A 17,249-nucleotide genomic window follows, 5' to 3' on the forward strand; every position below is an offset into this window, starting at 1 on the left:
CAGCATCCTTTGCTATGCCATTTAAGTGACACAGTGCAATAAATGACTTAAGGATAGGTGCTCTCACTCTCACAGCTATTTGTATGTTTGTGTGTGCACTGAATGAAAGCAAATAGGTGTAATGACTTTTTGTGTGTGTATAAGATAAAATACTGTAATGTTTCTGCCATTATTTTTTCCTTTATATGTATTAAGGAGAGTGTTTTCCAAGCCTTAGTGATCTCCTTGGAGATGTGTTATCTGCTTAAAAATCTCTACTCTCTCAGAGTCCAACTTTTATGGTCTCATATTGTGTTACTAATATATTTTTTTATATAATAATATACTTTCTGTCAAAAGGCTATAAGCCAAATTCTTGCTTTAGAACCATGCTCATTATTCCCAGTGACCCCAACATGAACTGCTCAAATATCCCAAGGCAAAATAAATCACTGTCAACTTAGCTGACAGAATTATGACGTCAAAGGGAAACCTCAGGAAACCTTTGCTTCTTACTTCAGAAATTCTGCGTATAGCACTAGTGGGATAGCAGAAAATGTTAAAGATTTATCTGCTTTTATTATTGCAACACTTGTTATGAAAGTGGGTTGTAGTGTGATAACCTTTACTCTTTATTTCATTCGTTATTTACTCTTTCATATGAAAGTCTCATTCTTACTTCAAATGAATACCTTACTCCTAACTGTGTGTTATCTGTAAACTTTTGTCAATGTGAAATGAGGTCCATCGGGTATTTTTTCAAATCTTATCTCAATTTTACTATTACTCATAAAGGATTTTATCCTCTTTATTGGTCAGATCTAAAAGTGAAAATCAAATTATCACAATAAAGAGCAATGCCTGATGTTGTGTTTCAGAGCAGATTTAACAGGATGATGATGATCAAACCTATTTAAAATCAAGAATGCCTGTGTTTTTATCATTAATATCCATGAACACTTGTCAAGAGTCATGGCAAGCGTACTAGCAAATAGGTTAAAAACTGCTGAAGAGTGACTGCTTCTAATTCTGGTAGAAAAATGGAAACATACTGACAATGGGTCTTTAGTGCTTACTGCATCAGAAGGAACTGACTTAGAGTACTTACCACTTGGTTAGAGGAAAAATGCTATGAAAACTGTGAGCTGGTATATTGAGTTATTAGAGAAAAGTTATCACTGGGGAAGCTTTCTGCTCAGGAACTTTAGATGTCTTTTGCTTTCTGGAGTGCAGAATTTTGCCTGTAGATAATAAGGTGAGAAAAAAGTAGAGCAAAGCAGGCAACTAGCTAAAGCAAACAGAGGAAATTAAAACAAACTCCATTTGTTGTATTCTAGTGGAAACCTTTACTTTTGTCTTATACCTAGGTGAGAAAATGTTTAAAATTGACAGTGGGAGAAATGCACCGCTCCACTCTCCTCCTTCAGAGCACTACACCATTATCTTCAACACTTTTGTCATGATGCAGCTTTTCAATGAAATCAACGCACGCAAAATCCATGGAGAGAGAAATGTCTTTGATGGCATCTTCAGAAATCCTATTTTTTGCACTATTGTACTGGGTACATTTGCTATTCAGGTAATGATTTGGTCAAAATTTAATACTACTCAAAAGAAATTTAGGTGACTTTTTCTACGCCTGTTTAATCTAAAAGATGTAGGAGGCACAGGAACTATAAAACCACCTGGATTAACATACTTCCTTAATATGTTTGTCTATAATGGAAAATGTTATGTAGTCATCCTAACACAACATAAGTGTTGATCATTATCACCAAGTGAAATCTTAAATTAATCTGAAGATGTAACAATAGCTGTCATGGTTTGTTTACTTTTTTAAAGATATTATTAAATATACTAACCAATAGCAACATGGTATTTTACAATAACTCTATAGCATTAATCCATTCTTCTAAGGTTAAATGGCACTGTCAAATCCTATTTCAGGTTCTCAGTAGTGCTACTCCTTGGTAGTAATTCTTCATATCTATCTCAAAAGTTTGTTGTCCCAATCCTATGTAAACATAATTACAGAAAAAGACCTTTTTCTCAACATTTGTAATTTTTATTTCATAAGACCTCTAATTCCGCATTCTGCTTTAGTCTCCATACATTTGCTGTCTTCTATCCTGTACCTGACACAATCTGACATTACCTTTCATACCTCACAGTTGCTGCATTCAACTACTTATATGTTTATGACACATATGACATATACATGAACTATTTATATGACATTAGCACCAATTCTGCAATGGCATCCTGGAAACCATCAGTTTTGGGACCTTTCTCATGAAAGGAATAAGGAGAAGAATAGAGTCATTTCAATCTGGAGCACAGTAGTTTGAAAACAGAAAGGGAACCAATAAATAAATTGTTGCAATATTGTGTTGCAACAAACCATAACGTTAATTACGTGTGGGATAAAGAAAGGACACCATTGCATGGAGGTAGAATTTGACAGTGATGGTCTTCAACTGCTCAAGAACAGGGGTTTGCTAATCTGAACCAGAATGCCTCCAGAGAAGCCTGAAAAATCTTTACATTATTTGTCATGGGAATCGTTTGAGAACATTTTCCTAGTTCTAGTCATTACTGTACTCAATTTCATGCGGCTAAAGAAAAAGTGTTATCTAGCTACTAGCCACATTTCTGAATCTGTTCCTAATTTTACTACTCCCTCCCTGATTTTCTGATAGCAGAAGTATTTCAGAACACAGTTCACAACAACAGATTCGCACTCTGACAGTGAATCAAAAAGGATATAGTGGTTTAAGACTATTCAGACTGTGACCCTCATTTGCTTTTCAGTCTTAAAGTCACGTAACTTTCCTTGGGACAACAAACGATTACTCTATTTTTTCTTCTCTTATGGAAATATAACTTTGAATAATGTTGTTTGCTGAAGCAATGTCAGAATAGTACTTACTATTTTGTCTGTGTGTTGTTATATTTGACTGTGTGAGCCAAGCATTTTGTTCTAAGGAGAAGCCGATTAAGTCCAGCAGCTTGGTCTATTTAGATGTATGTGAGAGATTGCAGAATTGTTTTTAATTTCATGCCTAAACTTACTACACTCCGTGTGTATTTATTTTTTAAGAGAAATTATTAAGTATTTTTTAAGTACAAATAGCAGCAAAGTATTTTTCATAGATTTACTATTCCTTTTGTACTTTCTGCTGAGTAGAGGCTCACTTCAACTCTGAGCACAGCAGTTACACTAACTGTCCTCACCCAAAACCTCTCTGAAAAAAATCAACAGCTTTGGCAAAAATTTCAAAGGAACAAAATGGAGACTCTCACAACATGGCATCCAAAGAGTCAGAAAATTCTTCTGAAAGCTCCACAGCAGCTTGAGAAATAAAGGGATAATTATCACTCCTCTCCTTAGAAAAGCAGCAGCTTTTTTTATACTTTAATCCCTTTTTTCTGCTTTCAGAGTAAAATAGTAAGATTTTCATATTGAAGGAAGATGGTTTAAAAGATGAAATACCCATCATAGAGCAGTTGGAAAATTCTTAATGTGAAGTTGTAACTTCTTTCAAATTTAGCATTATATTCACATTTATTTGTCCACTTTTCCCTTACTCCAAACATTTCCTGTCCGCTGCCTTCCATTCTTTGCCCCCTTCCTTCTTCCTGTATATTTACAATTCACACAGAAAGAGTCAGTGTTCACTGTTTGTTCATTGTTTACTTACTAGAAGACACAAATGACTTTTAACTACTGTTATGCAGCTTTTGAGAGTTTAAATATCTGAATTGTGTTGTAAGGGCCATTATTTCATAGCAGTACTGCTAACAAAAAACAGTAATATCTGATTTTCAGTTAGCAAAACATTCTCAATCTAACCAGGCTTAGAAACTTGTTCAGGTTCTATGGGTGCTGGTTGTGTCTTCTGCATAATATGAATAGGTTCTTTTCATATGTGATTTTCCCACCATCTTTCTCCAACAGAACTACTTTTTGGCAGTGTCAGTCTATCATGATAACACGTCTGTAAGTGTACAATAAAATATCAGAGAGAAAAATTTCTTGTGCAGAGGCAATTTCAAAATAAACTGCCATCCAAAATAAACTATTTACCCCATTTCTTCTCTGCTTTTCTTTGTAGATAGTAATTGTCCAGTTTGGAGGAAAACCATTTAGCTGTTCTCCCCTACAGCTTGATCAGTGGATGTGGTGTGTATTTATTGGATTAGGAGAACTTGTATGGGGTCAGGTAAGCATCTAGGAACATGCAAAATATCTTTTGTTTTTATAAACCAGTCAAAGATCAATTTTTTGCCACAAGTCACACAAAAAAGCAGTTCATGACCCTACTATCCTGTTTCCTTCTCAGAACATCGTATTTCCCACATGCTGAAATACAAATAGCTCCCTAACTACTTCGATCATTTTATCCCACTTTTACTTTTCATTCCTGTTAATTTTCATATCTTTTCTTTCCCTAAGCAGGGTATGCTATCAGAAAAAACCAAGCTATCATCCACAGTGCTCTGTGTGAAAGACATTTGATTCACAACATATAAACATAAAACCATATAGCAAATGCACTATAAGCTTCTTATAGAGTACCCAAAGCAATGTCTGTTTGGCCATGACAAATTTTTGAAAGTGGAAAGACATTCCAGTGCTATGTCAAACCACACATTGTAACTTGCATAAGACCAAGCCTAATGCCTTTAATATACGCCTGCAGCAATCCTACTTTTGTGTGCAAAGGACAGAGGAAGAGGTGACAGAAAAAGGAAATTTTTCCTAGCATAGTTGCAGAAAAGTGCAGATTAATTCACATCATTTATGAATTCTGCTAAAACCTGTATCATCATTAGGTGATACCAGGTTATATATACAAGTAAAAACAAGTGTCCATGTGATAATTAAGTTACGTGATTAGCTGTCATAGTACAGTTACAACTAGTTTTGTTAAAGTATTACATTTTATATATAAAATCGGATTACAAATACTAGTAGTTGTTTTTTTTTTATCTTTGAATATACTTTTAATGTCTTTAAGTGGGTGCTACCTGACACATCTTAAGAAGTGCAAAAAATATTAACATTTTGCTTCTCAGATATAAAGATGCATATTGATCTGCTCATTTGCCAAGCAAGAAATTGCTGATGCAGTTGAATACAGTATTGATTTGATTGAATTGTAATGAGTAACTTCTAGCTTTCAAAACTGATGTATTATGGGAAAAAAATTACTACATAAGCTTTTTGGACAGCTGGACCTTTGATTTTTTTTGAAGAATAAGCTCAATTAGAACAGCTTTTAATACACATTTTGCTGAAAAACACCATTATTACATTGTGCTAATGTAGTTACTATCTGAAGGTGAAATTTGAGTTATTAAGTTACATGGGGAGAAAAAGGAGAGCTATGTTCTATCACACAATCAATACCAAATATAGTTGTTTATATAAATGCTGTCTTGCAAGCCCTTCATCCACATCAGTTTCATCAGATATCAAGTAGCCTCTCTCTATAGAGTACTGGCATCAGATTTTTTGAAAGCTGGGAAGCTGTAGCAGTTTCAGTAAGTACTGCAATGACGAGCACTTACCTTTTATTTTTTCACTCCTGCTCTGTCTTTGCTTGTGTCATGATAATTCATTCTTTTTTCAAGCTCTTCAGGTTTTCCAGCACAAAGTACATTTTAAAAGGTTTCATAGCTTTGGACATTTCTTTATCTGTCTTTAACAGTGATGTAATAAAAGTAGTTGTGATATACAAAGTTCAAGGAGACCATCAGCAGAATCAACAGTATGTTCTCATCCTGAAAATATATGGTGCCTGTTCATCCATTTTCCTCCAACTGCCAGCTGTATGGAGTACCTTCAACACTCTTATTTTCAGAATAACTTAGCTTAGTCTGTGCTGTGGCTTATGTGATATGGACAATAGCACATGCTTGACAGCTACAAAAATCAGTATGACAAACTTAGTAAGACTTTCATCCATCAGACAGCAACTTCCATGGCTGTCGAATGTCCAAGAGCTGTAGTTTCTTATCTGCTTATTCTTTTCTCTTCCAGCTGACTCCATTTTTATCCACACATCTAGGCTTCAGTGACTGCTCACTGCTGAAACAAAAGAAAAAAAAAAAGCAGTTTTTTTTTTACTAGACGTGTTTAATAGTTAATTTTGAAGTAGAATTTTTTTAGCATTTAAAATGTTCTAGCTAATGTCATGTTTAAATGGCCATCTGTATTTCTATTTAAGCTGACAGAAGAAATCAGAAAAAAATGAGTACCCAAGATAACAACATTGAAATTTATCCACAGTAATCATATTCAACACCTTCTTAATTTGCTATTTACAATTCCTTAAGATCAGTAGCCATCTCTTCTATTAATTACTTCCAATGACCATTTAGATAGCCAAACTGAATAAGAAAATGGGCTGACATAAACTGAATGTATTAGCAATGAGGACAGAGTAAGAGAGAACTCTACAAAAAGTCCAACAGGAAGATACTCAGAGGTGCATTGTTAGAAACCTTGTTTCTGTTACATGCTGAGAAAACTATTTTGATTTTCCAAATCAAAGGGAAACGGAATGCCTGAACCAATTTTAGTGTGAATAGACTTACACACGTGAGTTGCAACTGATTTTCAGCTTACATTAACAGCCATTACTCTGTTTTCAGTCATCAGAAATGCCTAAACACTAATTGCAAAGTATCAATCTTGTTTAGTTTCCTTTAAATAATCACATTCAAATACCCACATCCCCCCTTAGTTTTTTTGAAGAAGGACAATGCTTCTGTCCAGCCATCAGCTTGCTCCACAGCCATGTATTTCTAATGCGGGTTAGCAATGCGCATAATGCTGATTGTTTATAAAATGGAGTTGTATAAATGTAAAGTACCATAATGAATACGCAAACCTGAACCTTTTCTGGAAGATTAAAAATCTCATTAAAATATCAAAATTCTTTTACAATTAGCAGCTTATTGTTTTTGCTGTTGAAATATGTTGATGTTTTCAGCAGCACTTTGTAATTTTAGGTCATTGCAACCATCCCAACAAGTAGGCTAAAGTTCTTAAAGGAGGCAGGGCGGCTCACTGAGAAGGAAGAGGTTCCTGAAGAAGAACTCAATGAAGATGTTGAAGAAATTGATCATGCAGAGAGAGAACTTCGACGTGGACAAATTCTCTGGTTCAGAGGGCTTAACAGAATCCAAACCCAGGTATGCTAAAAAGTAAATGCCCCCATTTTCTAGATGTAATCTGTGATTAAGACAAGCTAATGTTATAGAAATCCACAGAGAACACTTCTATACTGGAACTATGGTACTTGGAAACTGCTTCACTGTTTTCAAAGGAGCACTGCGTGAAATAGTAAAACAGGTGAACTTTGAAATATGAGTGTATAGTGGGAACTGTAAATATTATAAAAATATTCAAAATAGGAATACCTTTTTTGACTCTACTGTGTTTTTCTACTTCAGTGATGGCAGCTGAAAAAACAGTGCTACTTGGAAAATGCTACCTTATGCTATTGCTAGCAAAACGTTACGAAGGCTTTCTAAAACATGCCATTTTATTTTGCCTAAAATGTATTGTTGGTCCCACTCATGCAATAAGGGAAAAATATTTGGATCAGAAATGTAAAGCATCCCTTGATTTTTAAAAAGATAAAATATGTTACTGTCATGTATTTGCAGATATTTATACATATACACATTCATATGTAACAGGAATTAATTTGTCTTCCCTTTAAGGTCTTGAAAAATCTGATTCTGGATTTGAAGTAGTAAGGGCTTAAGCATCCACTGAATACTGAATTGTGTGCATTGGCTACTCTGGGTGCTATTTTAGAATTACTTTTTTCTACTTTTCCTATATACAAAAATCTATGATTTTTTTAAAGCAAAATTAAAGGATTCAGATGAATGGTAAAAATACTAAATACTAAATACTTGCACTGAGCCACACTAAGAAATTTAGTGCAGTTTAGCCTAGTAAGTAAAAATGCTAGAAAAGTATTTGAACTATTTTGCCTTTTCCCTTGCAGTGAAGTAACATGTTTTAAAGCACTTTAGTCTTTCTAACACCTATGACAGCTTGCAGAAGAGAGCAACTTTTAAAGACATGTATTCCCCGTGATATCAGATGGTTCCATGAATGTTTTGCATAATACTTACACAAAAGTAAGAGGTGAATAGTTAAGAAAATACTTATTATTTGAAGAATCTTTTAAAGAATATTTACATCTAAGAAGATTTTGAGTTTGACATTTTGGTCTTAATTTGAGATGGATGGTACTTTGTCCCATTTTCTATATACAAATGGATACTTTTTTTTTTTCCCCGGAGAAAAGATGCAGCCATGCCTTTTAGAAAAATGGGAAAGCAGTTAACTGAAGCTAGGATGGTCAGGTCTACTCAGTACATCACAACAAAAAGAGAAGGGAAGGAGGATGGAAACTGCTGTTAGAGAAAGATTAAGGATTTTGGTAAATTCCTGAGCAGCTGATGATTAAAAATGGATCTTCAGTTTTAGGGTTATGTGTCTTGACTCCTGTCTTGAGTCAGGAGCACTCATCAGCAGAGAAAATTCAAATTGTCATAGTTCTCTTACTTAAAAAGGTACAAACCCAGTGCCCAGGTAGTGGTGATCGTTTTGGAAAGATGACCTCTAAATGTGCATTCTTTTCTTCCTGATGGCTATAGGAGGAGTGTTGCCTGTTGGCATTTCTGTCAGGATGTCTTTCTGGTTGTGGTGAGTGTAAAAAACTACAGAAACAAAGAAAATTACATCCTTTCAACTCTTTTTCTAGTCTGAGAGGTAGCTTTTAGTTCTTCTGCATATCTTTGTCCACTTAATTCACAGAAAAATTATTCTTTTACACTATTTAAAACAAAATGAAATTAATTATGTTTCGTTCCTAACATCCATCTTCTCTTAGTTCTGCTCTTAGTTGTAGATGTATCCTTGGTAGGATGTACTACTTCCTCTCCTACCAAAAGGCTCTGTGATTTTTTTTCTCATTTTGTTCATTCAGTGACTTTGATTTTTACATTTACATTTCACATCTGTGGAATGATAATGGAAAAAGGAAATGGGCCAAGAGACTCAAAAAGAGTTCCAGTTGCAGTTTTCAGATGTCTGCTGCAGAGCGATGAACCTATGTACAGGTCAAATTAGATACCTTGTTGGATGGACCTTGAGCGCATTCTGATGTGCTGTGTGTTGCGGCCCATCCAAATGAATTCATACACTTGTACTACGTTTCCCAGGAAGCCATCTAAAGAAGAGTTGATGGAAGAAGATGAGGATGTCTGTAGCATCCTTGGGGAGCTGGAGGATTTGCAAGAATCCTCTGATGCCTAATGCACTTCTGGAGATGCAAAAAAAGAAGGTAGAGCATCCCCTCACTTTATATATATAAGAGGATGACAGCTAAGATTAGGAATAAGCTGTAGACTCAAATCTCAACAAATCCAGTCTCAACCGTCATGCACTTGTGCTGTGTAATGGGTGATGTTTATTTTGGATTATTCTCTGTTCAGACCGTTGTGGACATACGGCTCCAGCATTCAACAAAAGCCTTCCCTCCTAAGAAAGTTATAAAGAATCTATGAACGTTTTTGTTTGTTTTTTCCTACAGATAACTAACAGATTTCCAATAAAACCTCATCCAAACTGACAAAAACTTTACAGTAATACAGACTTTGGCCTGGCTTTTTTTTGTTGTTGTTTTTTTGTTTTTTTTTTAATTGCAATTTCAAAGCACAGGTTTCTCTAGGCACTAGAAAAAGAATTTCCATTGCTGATTCTTCTCACTGAGATGCCAGATCCATCTCTATTTTATGCTGCACGTGCATGAATTCACGTGAAAGAAAAGTGCATGAAAAATGCACACACCAAAGTCACAGACACTGACTGTGTATTTCTGATTTTGTCTACTTCCGTTCGTTTGCGTACTTTACTGTCTTACAGTTTATGTCTTCTCTGGATGAACACGTACTGTCTTCTGATTGGCAGAGTTTCATTACTGCACAGCACTCTCAGAAGACTGGTAACGCGAAGTTTCACACACGGCTCTTTCTAATTACGGAAGCTTCATGAAGATACAAAAATAGTCTCAAATTTCATTAATGACAGGTCTTTTCTCTGCTAGTTTTCAGCAGTGATTTCCAGTTCTTTCTTGCAGTTCTCAAGAATTCATCATTCTAAGTTCCACGAGTTCAGTGCATCTTTTTAAGTTGCATACTGACAAGTTTCTGTAGTTAGCTCACATTTCAGTAGGAAAAAACATTTACATATGGAAGTTTGAAAACTTTTCAGGTTATATATTCAATTTTCATAACACAAGGGCCCTGTCCTCCCTCTGCTTCTTTCAGTCTGTAATTCAGTGTCTGTGTTATCTACTTAATGTGGCCAAAAAAAGGAACTTACTAAATATTAAAACTTTCTAAACTTACTAAATATTGAAACTGTTTTGAGAGCAAAAAACAAGACAAAATAGTTTTATAAATACAGATACTTTCTTAATTGCTACAGAAATACTTTTAATTTTTTTTCAGAAATTAACGTGTCTAGAGACTGCTATGGAAAAAATATATTTTTCTTTGGATATTCAATATAGAGATTTTCATTCATTTCTGAACTAAAACCTTCCTAAGCAAATGCAAACACCACGGCAATGACAGTCACTCCCAGCAAATGCTTTGAAAGTTAAATAAAAAGCTAGTACCTCTTTTTTTTTTTTTTCCCATTTTTTTTCCATTTCATATAGTATTTAATACAAAAAGATTGCTGGAGACCACATAATTAGAATGGAAACTGTTTTACTTAATGCCAATTAAGGTATATTTTGCTTTAATAATACTAAAGCAAACTGTTTATCAGAGATTGAGCAAAGCCCATTTCTTCTTATTCTTAAACAAATAAAATAAATTTTGGATGGAGTTACTGATCTCCTAAGGTCATTAATAACATCAGAACAGCTTGCTGAAACTCTCTTCCATGTTAAGGATCAGAAGAAGATTTTGGCGCACCTATTCTGCCAAGACCATTCTGCTGTGCTAAGATCCATTTTTATTCTTTTTTAAACTGCTAATCTCTAACATGTTTATTAACTGTTTGTACATCAAAAATAGCATGGAATTTAAAGAAAGATGAGAGAGAAAAATTACAGTATGCTTTTTTTTTCTTTGCCTGAAGGCCTATAATCAAAACATGATGACATTCTCTGTTCTGTTAGAAGTTTTTCAAACATTTTATGATGTAGGACTTAGCCTTTGCTTTCTCATTTTTAGCAATATGAATTGTTCTAAATAAATACAGTCTTCTGTAATTACAAAATCATCTCATTTTAAAATGCACTGTTTACTTATTTATTTATTTGGGCATACTCTTTCTTTGCTGTTTTCTGATTTTGAAAGATAAACTCCTTAGTAGGCCAGGATCTTCTCCTTCATTCACTTCAGAGAGAATGCATTCCTGTATGTTCCACCTTTAGGATTCTAAAATGGTTGTCATCTTTTTCCTCTGCATTTACTCCATGAAGATCTGTAGTAACTTTTTTTCAGGAGAAAAATTAAATTACACACCAGAGAATTTCTGTTCTCTGGAGAAAATATTAAATACAGATCTTCCCTTATCTTTTCATTCTTATGCTAGAGTCTTTCAGTTAACAGGAAAGGCTTTTATACATCCCAAAATGCCCTTTGGCTTTGGATCTACCACCTTAATCTTCCACAGTGCAGTTCATGCTCTCAGTGAGTGCTTTCAAAATCTTTCTTGAAGTTCTCTTCTGAAGAGTGCTCTGTTATGTATGTCAGATAATGAAAACCCAGGATCTTTAATGTAATTCTGCTTTTGTATAGTGAGCATTTCAGGTAAGTATTTAACATGCCTTCATAAATAACCAGTGCTTTGAACCATATGCTGTTTTCAAAATGCCACTGATTCACTTGTATTCTTGTTCCAAATGGCAACACATTCCATATTGTATTTTTATTTTTTTATTTTTTATTGGACATACAGCTCAAAATACGGCTGCTGCAGAAAACACAGAGAGCAAAGCTGCAGAATGTTGTAATGACTGCTTAAAACTGCACATCCATCAGTGTGCACATTAAACGCACGTTGTATTTAGGGGTCTTACTGGAAAAAAAAAAGGGTCAATGAACAAGGCTGCTTCATGTTTGTCTAGCAGAAGTACAGCATGGTGATCAAAGCAATAACCTTTGATTCTTTTTACAGCTGGCTTTGACATGGTTATTTCTGTGAAAACATAAAGGAAAACAGTGATCTCCAAAGAATAAGCTAATGGGGGGGACGCATCCGTATCATTAGAGATGAAGCCATGTGAATGTATTTATTAGTAAGACTGGCTGCACTAGAAAATGTTACCAAATTTATTATAATGCTTTCAACTTAGAAAATTTAGGAGGGCTTATACCAAGGTTTGTGCTATTTAACTTGATAAATATACCGCTTTACCTTTTCCCAACTACTTTCTAGGCTGTAACTCTTAAAAAAAATCTGTGTTGCAAGATAAAATCTGGAAACATTGGGCTTCTTCATACAACTAGATGGGTGAAATCTGCTAACAGATTCTGTTCCTGTTTTGTTGTGTTGTGGTTGTACGACTGTAACAAAGAAGGCATTCTGTTTAGGGATTTGTAGCTGCTATCTACTGCCAATCCTTGGCTTTAAAAACATTGGGTATATAGAGCCTGCTTTATATTGTGTAATGCTGGTGACATCGTGAAATACCTCCTTTTTAACTTGTATTCTGAGTTCATGGTTAAAAGTTCTAAAGGAAGATATTCAGCAAAGACACATCTAACAGTGGGTTACAATATGCATATGGAAATGACAAGTAGAAACTGGTCGTTCTGTTTACTGAAATATTCGGTCCGGTTCAGCGCAATTTTGTGTTTAATTTTAAGCACCATATAAATATAAAATATTAATATTTTATTCTGTAATTAGAATAGACCATCATTCATTATCACTGCTTAATTTATACAAACTTTCATTATAGAAAAAAGTAAAATATCAGAATATTTCCCATTTTATCAAGCTAGTACACTGACAACCTTGTTTTTTTTGTAGACAAAATTAATTTGCATAATAATTGTAGACAAAATATTTGTAATATTTCTTTAGGCTTCCCCCCCAAAAATTAAATAACTGAACTTTCCTCCCCCTGGAAGAATGCCTGAAAAGCAATAGCAAAGCAATTTTATTCTCAGTAAGAAGAAGTAGACGTTAGCTAATTCAACTATTCAGTTTAATTACATATAAATAAAATGGTTTAATTTTGCAATATTTTTATTTCAAATATGCTAATTGTTTGAACTCATGCAGCTTCATTGCCTCCTATCGAGCTGCTTCATTTTATTCAGCAGAAAAACTGGACCATTTCATATTTAAAACGTTAAGAAGGACTCTAAAAAAGTATTTACTTCCATAGAAATTAAACTGCGTGCACGATTGATTTATTGTTTTTCATTATTATTCCTGTTAGTTTTGCAACTGTATCCATACTTTAAGCAACTTGTCTCATTCTTTCCTCCATTACAGATCGAAGTAGTCAATACTTTCAAGAGTGGCACTTCCTTTCAGGGGGCTCTAAGGAGACAGTCCTCCGTCACAAGCCAGACCCAGGATGTAACCAATATTTCTAGCCCTAGTCACGTATCGTTATCCAATGCTCTTTCCTCTCCTACCAGCACATCTGCTGCTGCGGCTGGGCGTGAGTGTGTATTCTTAATGCATCAGATCTACAGAGATGCCAACTTACGTAGCAGTCATTTGAGACTGAGCTACTTTGCACTCTCCCATTTTGTCATGTGATATTAGTTTACACGTACCCAGACACACGTAACTGGATTACTTTGTGTACAGTAGATGCTCTTCATCATTCACTGCAGGTTAATGTTAACTTCCTGTTAGAGCAGTAGTTTTTATCCAGTGTATGGAGACTCTGAGGTTTCTGTGTTATATTTTCCTAATGCCATTCTATGTTTTTCTACTGCTTACAAAACAAATTCTCTAAGAAGTACTCTGAAAATCTTACACTAGACAAAAAACAAACAAAACAGCTCCAACTTATCAGGTAAATGATCATTACATTTGGAAGACTGTGTATAATGTAGGTCACTCATGTTCAGTGAATATGTACTCTACTTGGCACAGGTACAGGAATGAATAAAGAAACAGAGAATCTGGCTTATGATGAAAGGCTAACGGATTATGGTTTACGTGAATTATGAAAGAAAAGCACCTCTAAATTTGATGAGAGATAAGCATTAAGGAAGGAGGTAGACAGGCAAGTTAAAGGACAGTATCAGTGCAACAAAATAAACTAATTTGCTAGAAAAACTGTATTCTTAAATGCTGAAATCTTGAAACGGCTCTCCTCTAGATGTAAGAGAAGAGAGAGTGAACAGAAAAAAAACTCTGCCAGGACTACTTCACTGTAACATCTTCATTAGTCTGGGAAGACTCTTAGACATCTAACTTTGTTTAGCATTAAACAAATATTTAAATGTATAGAACTCACTTTATAAAGTTCTTCCATACTTCACAAAATCATATAGTATATGCCTGTTGCAAGAAGTTGGCCAGAGGGAAGGCAGACAGAGACAAAGCAGACGAGAGAGGAAAGTAATGTTCCAGAGCCCCTGGAGAAGGAAAGGAAGCTTGACCTTTCCTTTCAGTTTGAATGCAACCTCTTCAGTATTTGGACATCAAGAATAAAGAAATTTTAGACATGCATTAGAACCTATGCTGGAATTAAATATCAAAGGAGAAACTTTACTTTTGCTAAGAACCCAAAAAGTCATTAAGATTCTAGCTTTGATGATTTGCTCTTAGAGAAAATTTTTATCTTTTTCTGTCTTGGTGAAAGTTTGTCCTCCTGACTTTTATTCCAACAGCATCAACAATTTCAGGGTAGCAGCATCACCGAGTGAAGCAAAGGCTGCATGCCACTGCTGTGCCACAGGCACTACAACCTCCTACAGAGAGGTCAGAGCCTGAGTTGCCTCATTTCACACCAAGCTGTACACAGAACGCTACCGACAAACCCAGCTTTTCATTCAGGGAGAAAGTCTTTAGTAACATTTCTGCATTTGAGCAGAAAGCAGAGAACAGCTCATTCTGATGTGGGAAATGTTTCATCAATATCCTGAAAAGGATAAATCTAGCAAATATAGAACAGTTAATTTATCTTCCTCCTTCTCTCTCCAATGCAGCAAATCAGCTAAGAATTGAATAGTGCATCCTGAGAAAGGACTTACTAGGTTATGAGCTGAAGTTAATTAATAAGGGAAGTATAGTCTGCTATGGTGTTTGCTATTTGAGAAAATAAAACATTTCTGCAGGGAAAAAAAAAGACTGAATTATTGAGCTATGCAGGGATATGCATCTCCACTGCAGAAAGTACAGATTGATGCTTTTAAAGTGATTCTCAACTGCTGTGTGGAATTTTGCTAGGAATTTTATTACTGCAATGTAATGATTTTTCACTATTAAATTGATGTGTCCTTCAAACTACAATCCTTAGGGAATGTTTTGACTTATTAATACAATAACACAAATTCAATGACAGTGAAAAAGAAAAGGTTTATTCCCAAACTGCTTTCATTGTAAATCTCTTCTAGAACCTGGTGAAATTTTTTGAATCCAAATTTAATTGAAATACTTTTTGGGATTGGCATTTTCTGAGAAAATATAGGCTTACACATCAACTCCTTGCTTGAAACATGGAGCGAAGGACTCAGATGCTCAGAATAAACGAAACCCTAAATATGATTTGTGGGGTACTTACACATAAATTGTGGGGTGAGAGGAATAATAAGATAACTGTACCTCTGATTTTGAAGCCTTTCTTGGAACTTTTTAAAATATTCCATATGTGGATCTCACACATCAAGGGAAAACCTTAAAGGTACAGCAAAGACAAAAGGGCATAATTCTTGAGGGCTGCTAGTATGAGATGCTGTTCGTTTTCAGAGAGCTGCTGCTCAGCACACTGCACCTATAAGGATACTTCAGTTATCATTTTGGGTGTCCAAAATACAGACATTCTGCAGAAATAAGAGCATCAAATGGTGCTCTGTCATAAAAATATATAAATCTAATTTTACCGAGCATGTATGCAGTTCTTTGCTACTCGTATAACCTTTTAATGTAACACTTTGTTGCATCATTTCTTCTGCAGTTTATAATATCAGTTTGGAAACAAAAATCTTGTCATTGTCTATTGTTGCTGGGCAGGCTAATGTTTGATTGAAATAAACATTCAGATTTGTAAGTTATTAATAACTACACAGAATGTTACTGCATGAGTAAAGACAGCTCCCTGTCAAATGCTGCCTATCTTCAGTAGCTGTAAAACAGGTTAGCAAGCTATTACCTGCATCATCTTTCATAGGATTGCAGAATGCCTTAACTGAAAGTAATTTGTATACAAAGAAATGCTTACTGTGATACTAAAACTTCCCTAGTTAAGCTGATATTGTTCAGATCTCAGTATTTCTGCTGAGAACAAATCCTGTATTTCTGGATGTCAGCGTTTATAATAAAGTCTGCCTTATGAATGCCTTATCACTTCTGAAAAAACCTTATGGCTTTAAACACAGTGAAAGCTTTTGCAAAAATGAATCTGGCATTTTATGTACTCTAGTAAAAGTAGAAGATTTATGCAAGTTCAAACTAAATATGTAATTCATATAGACACCATTAAATTACAGCAATTGAAAACGTGAGATTAAATATGTATTCAATGTGGTCATGGCCATTTTCTCAGATTTTGCTGTATCATATGCATGAACACACACATATATACCCAGTCTTAGGTCATCGTTACAGGTTACATGACAGTGTCAAAAGTGGTTTTAGATACCAGGCTGAGCTTTACCAGCTCTTGAGGATTGAAAGTAAAATTGCTGAATTTAAGAACGTGTATTTCCTTCTACTTTTTATTTTGAGGAAGCAAAATCAGATGATGTGGAGCAATGACTGGTTTTTTTTTATTTTAGAAGCTCAGAATTTAGAACACCGAAGGTCAGCTTATATGTAAAATCAGGTATATGCTTAAGACCTTTGCTAGTTCATGGCTTAATTAGGCAGAGGATCTAACTGTACACAAAGTAAACAAGTTATTCTTTATCTATTTTTACCTAGTTGTCAAATGCTGTTTGTGTTTTCAATAGGCAATTCCTTCAAGAAAATATGGTTTAAAATTTGTCAATGCTCTTTGTTCTTCCCTCCGTTCTCATATAGACAA

At 34.8% G+C, this 17,249-nt stretch overlaps 1 protein-coding gene across 3 annotated transcripts in view; it reads left to right on the forward strand.

The window, feature by feature from the left end:
- ATP2B2 (ATPase plasma membrane Ca2+ transporting 2) overlaps nt 1-17,249 on the forward strand; it is a 350,045-nt gene that overhangs the window by 325,952 nt on the left and 6,844 nt on the right. For all 3 annotated transcript variants that reach the window (XM_052678357.1, XM_052678358.1, XM_052678359.1), the window contains 3 exons: nt 1,347-1,558; nt 4,095-4,202; nt 7,000-7,182. In XM_052678357.1, the coding sequence (XP_052534317.1) occupies nt 1,347-1,558; nt 4,095-4,202; nt 7,000-7,182 (503 nt within the window). The remainder of the gene's footprint in view (nt 1-1,346; nt 1,559-4,094; nt 4,203-6,999; nt 7,183-17,249) is intronic.

This window comes from Tympanuchus pallidicinctus, unplaced genomic scaffold (genome assembly GCF_026119805.1).
Source record: "Tympanuchus pallidicinctus isolate F22 unplaced genomic scaffold, pur_lepc_1.0 scaffold17, whole genome shotgun sequence".
Taxonomy (NCBI): domain Eukaryota; kingdom Metazoa; phylum Chordata; class Aves; order Galliformes; family Phasianidae; genus Tympanuchus; species Tympanuchus pallidicinctus.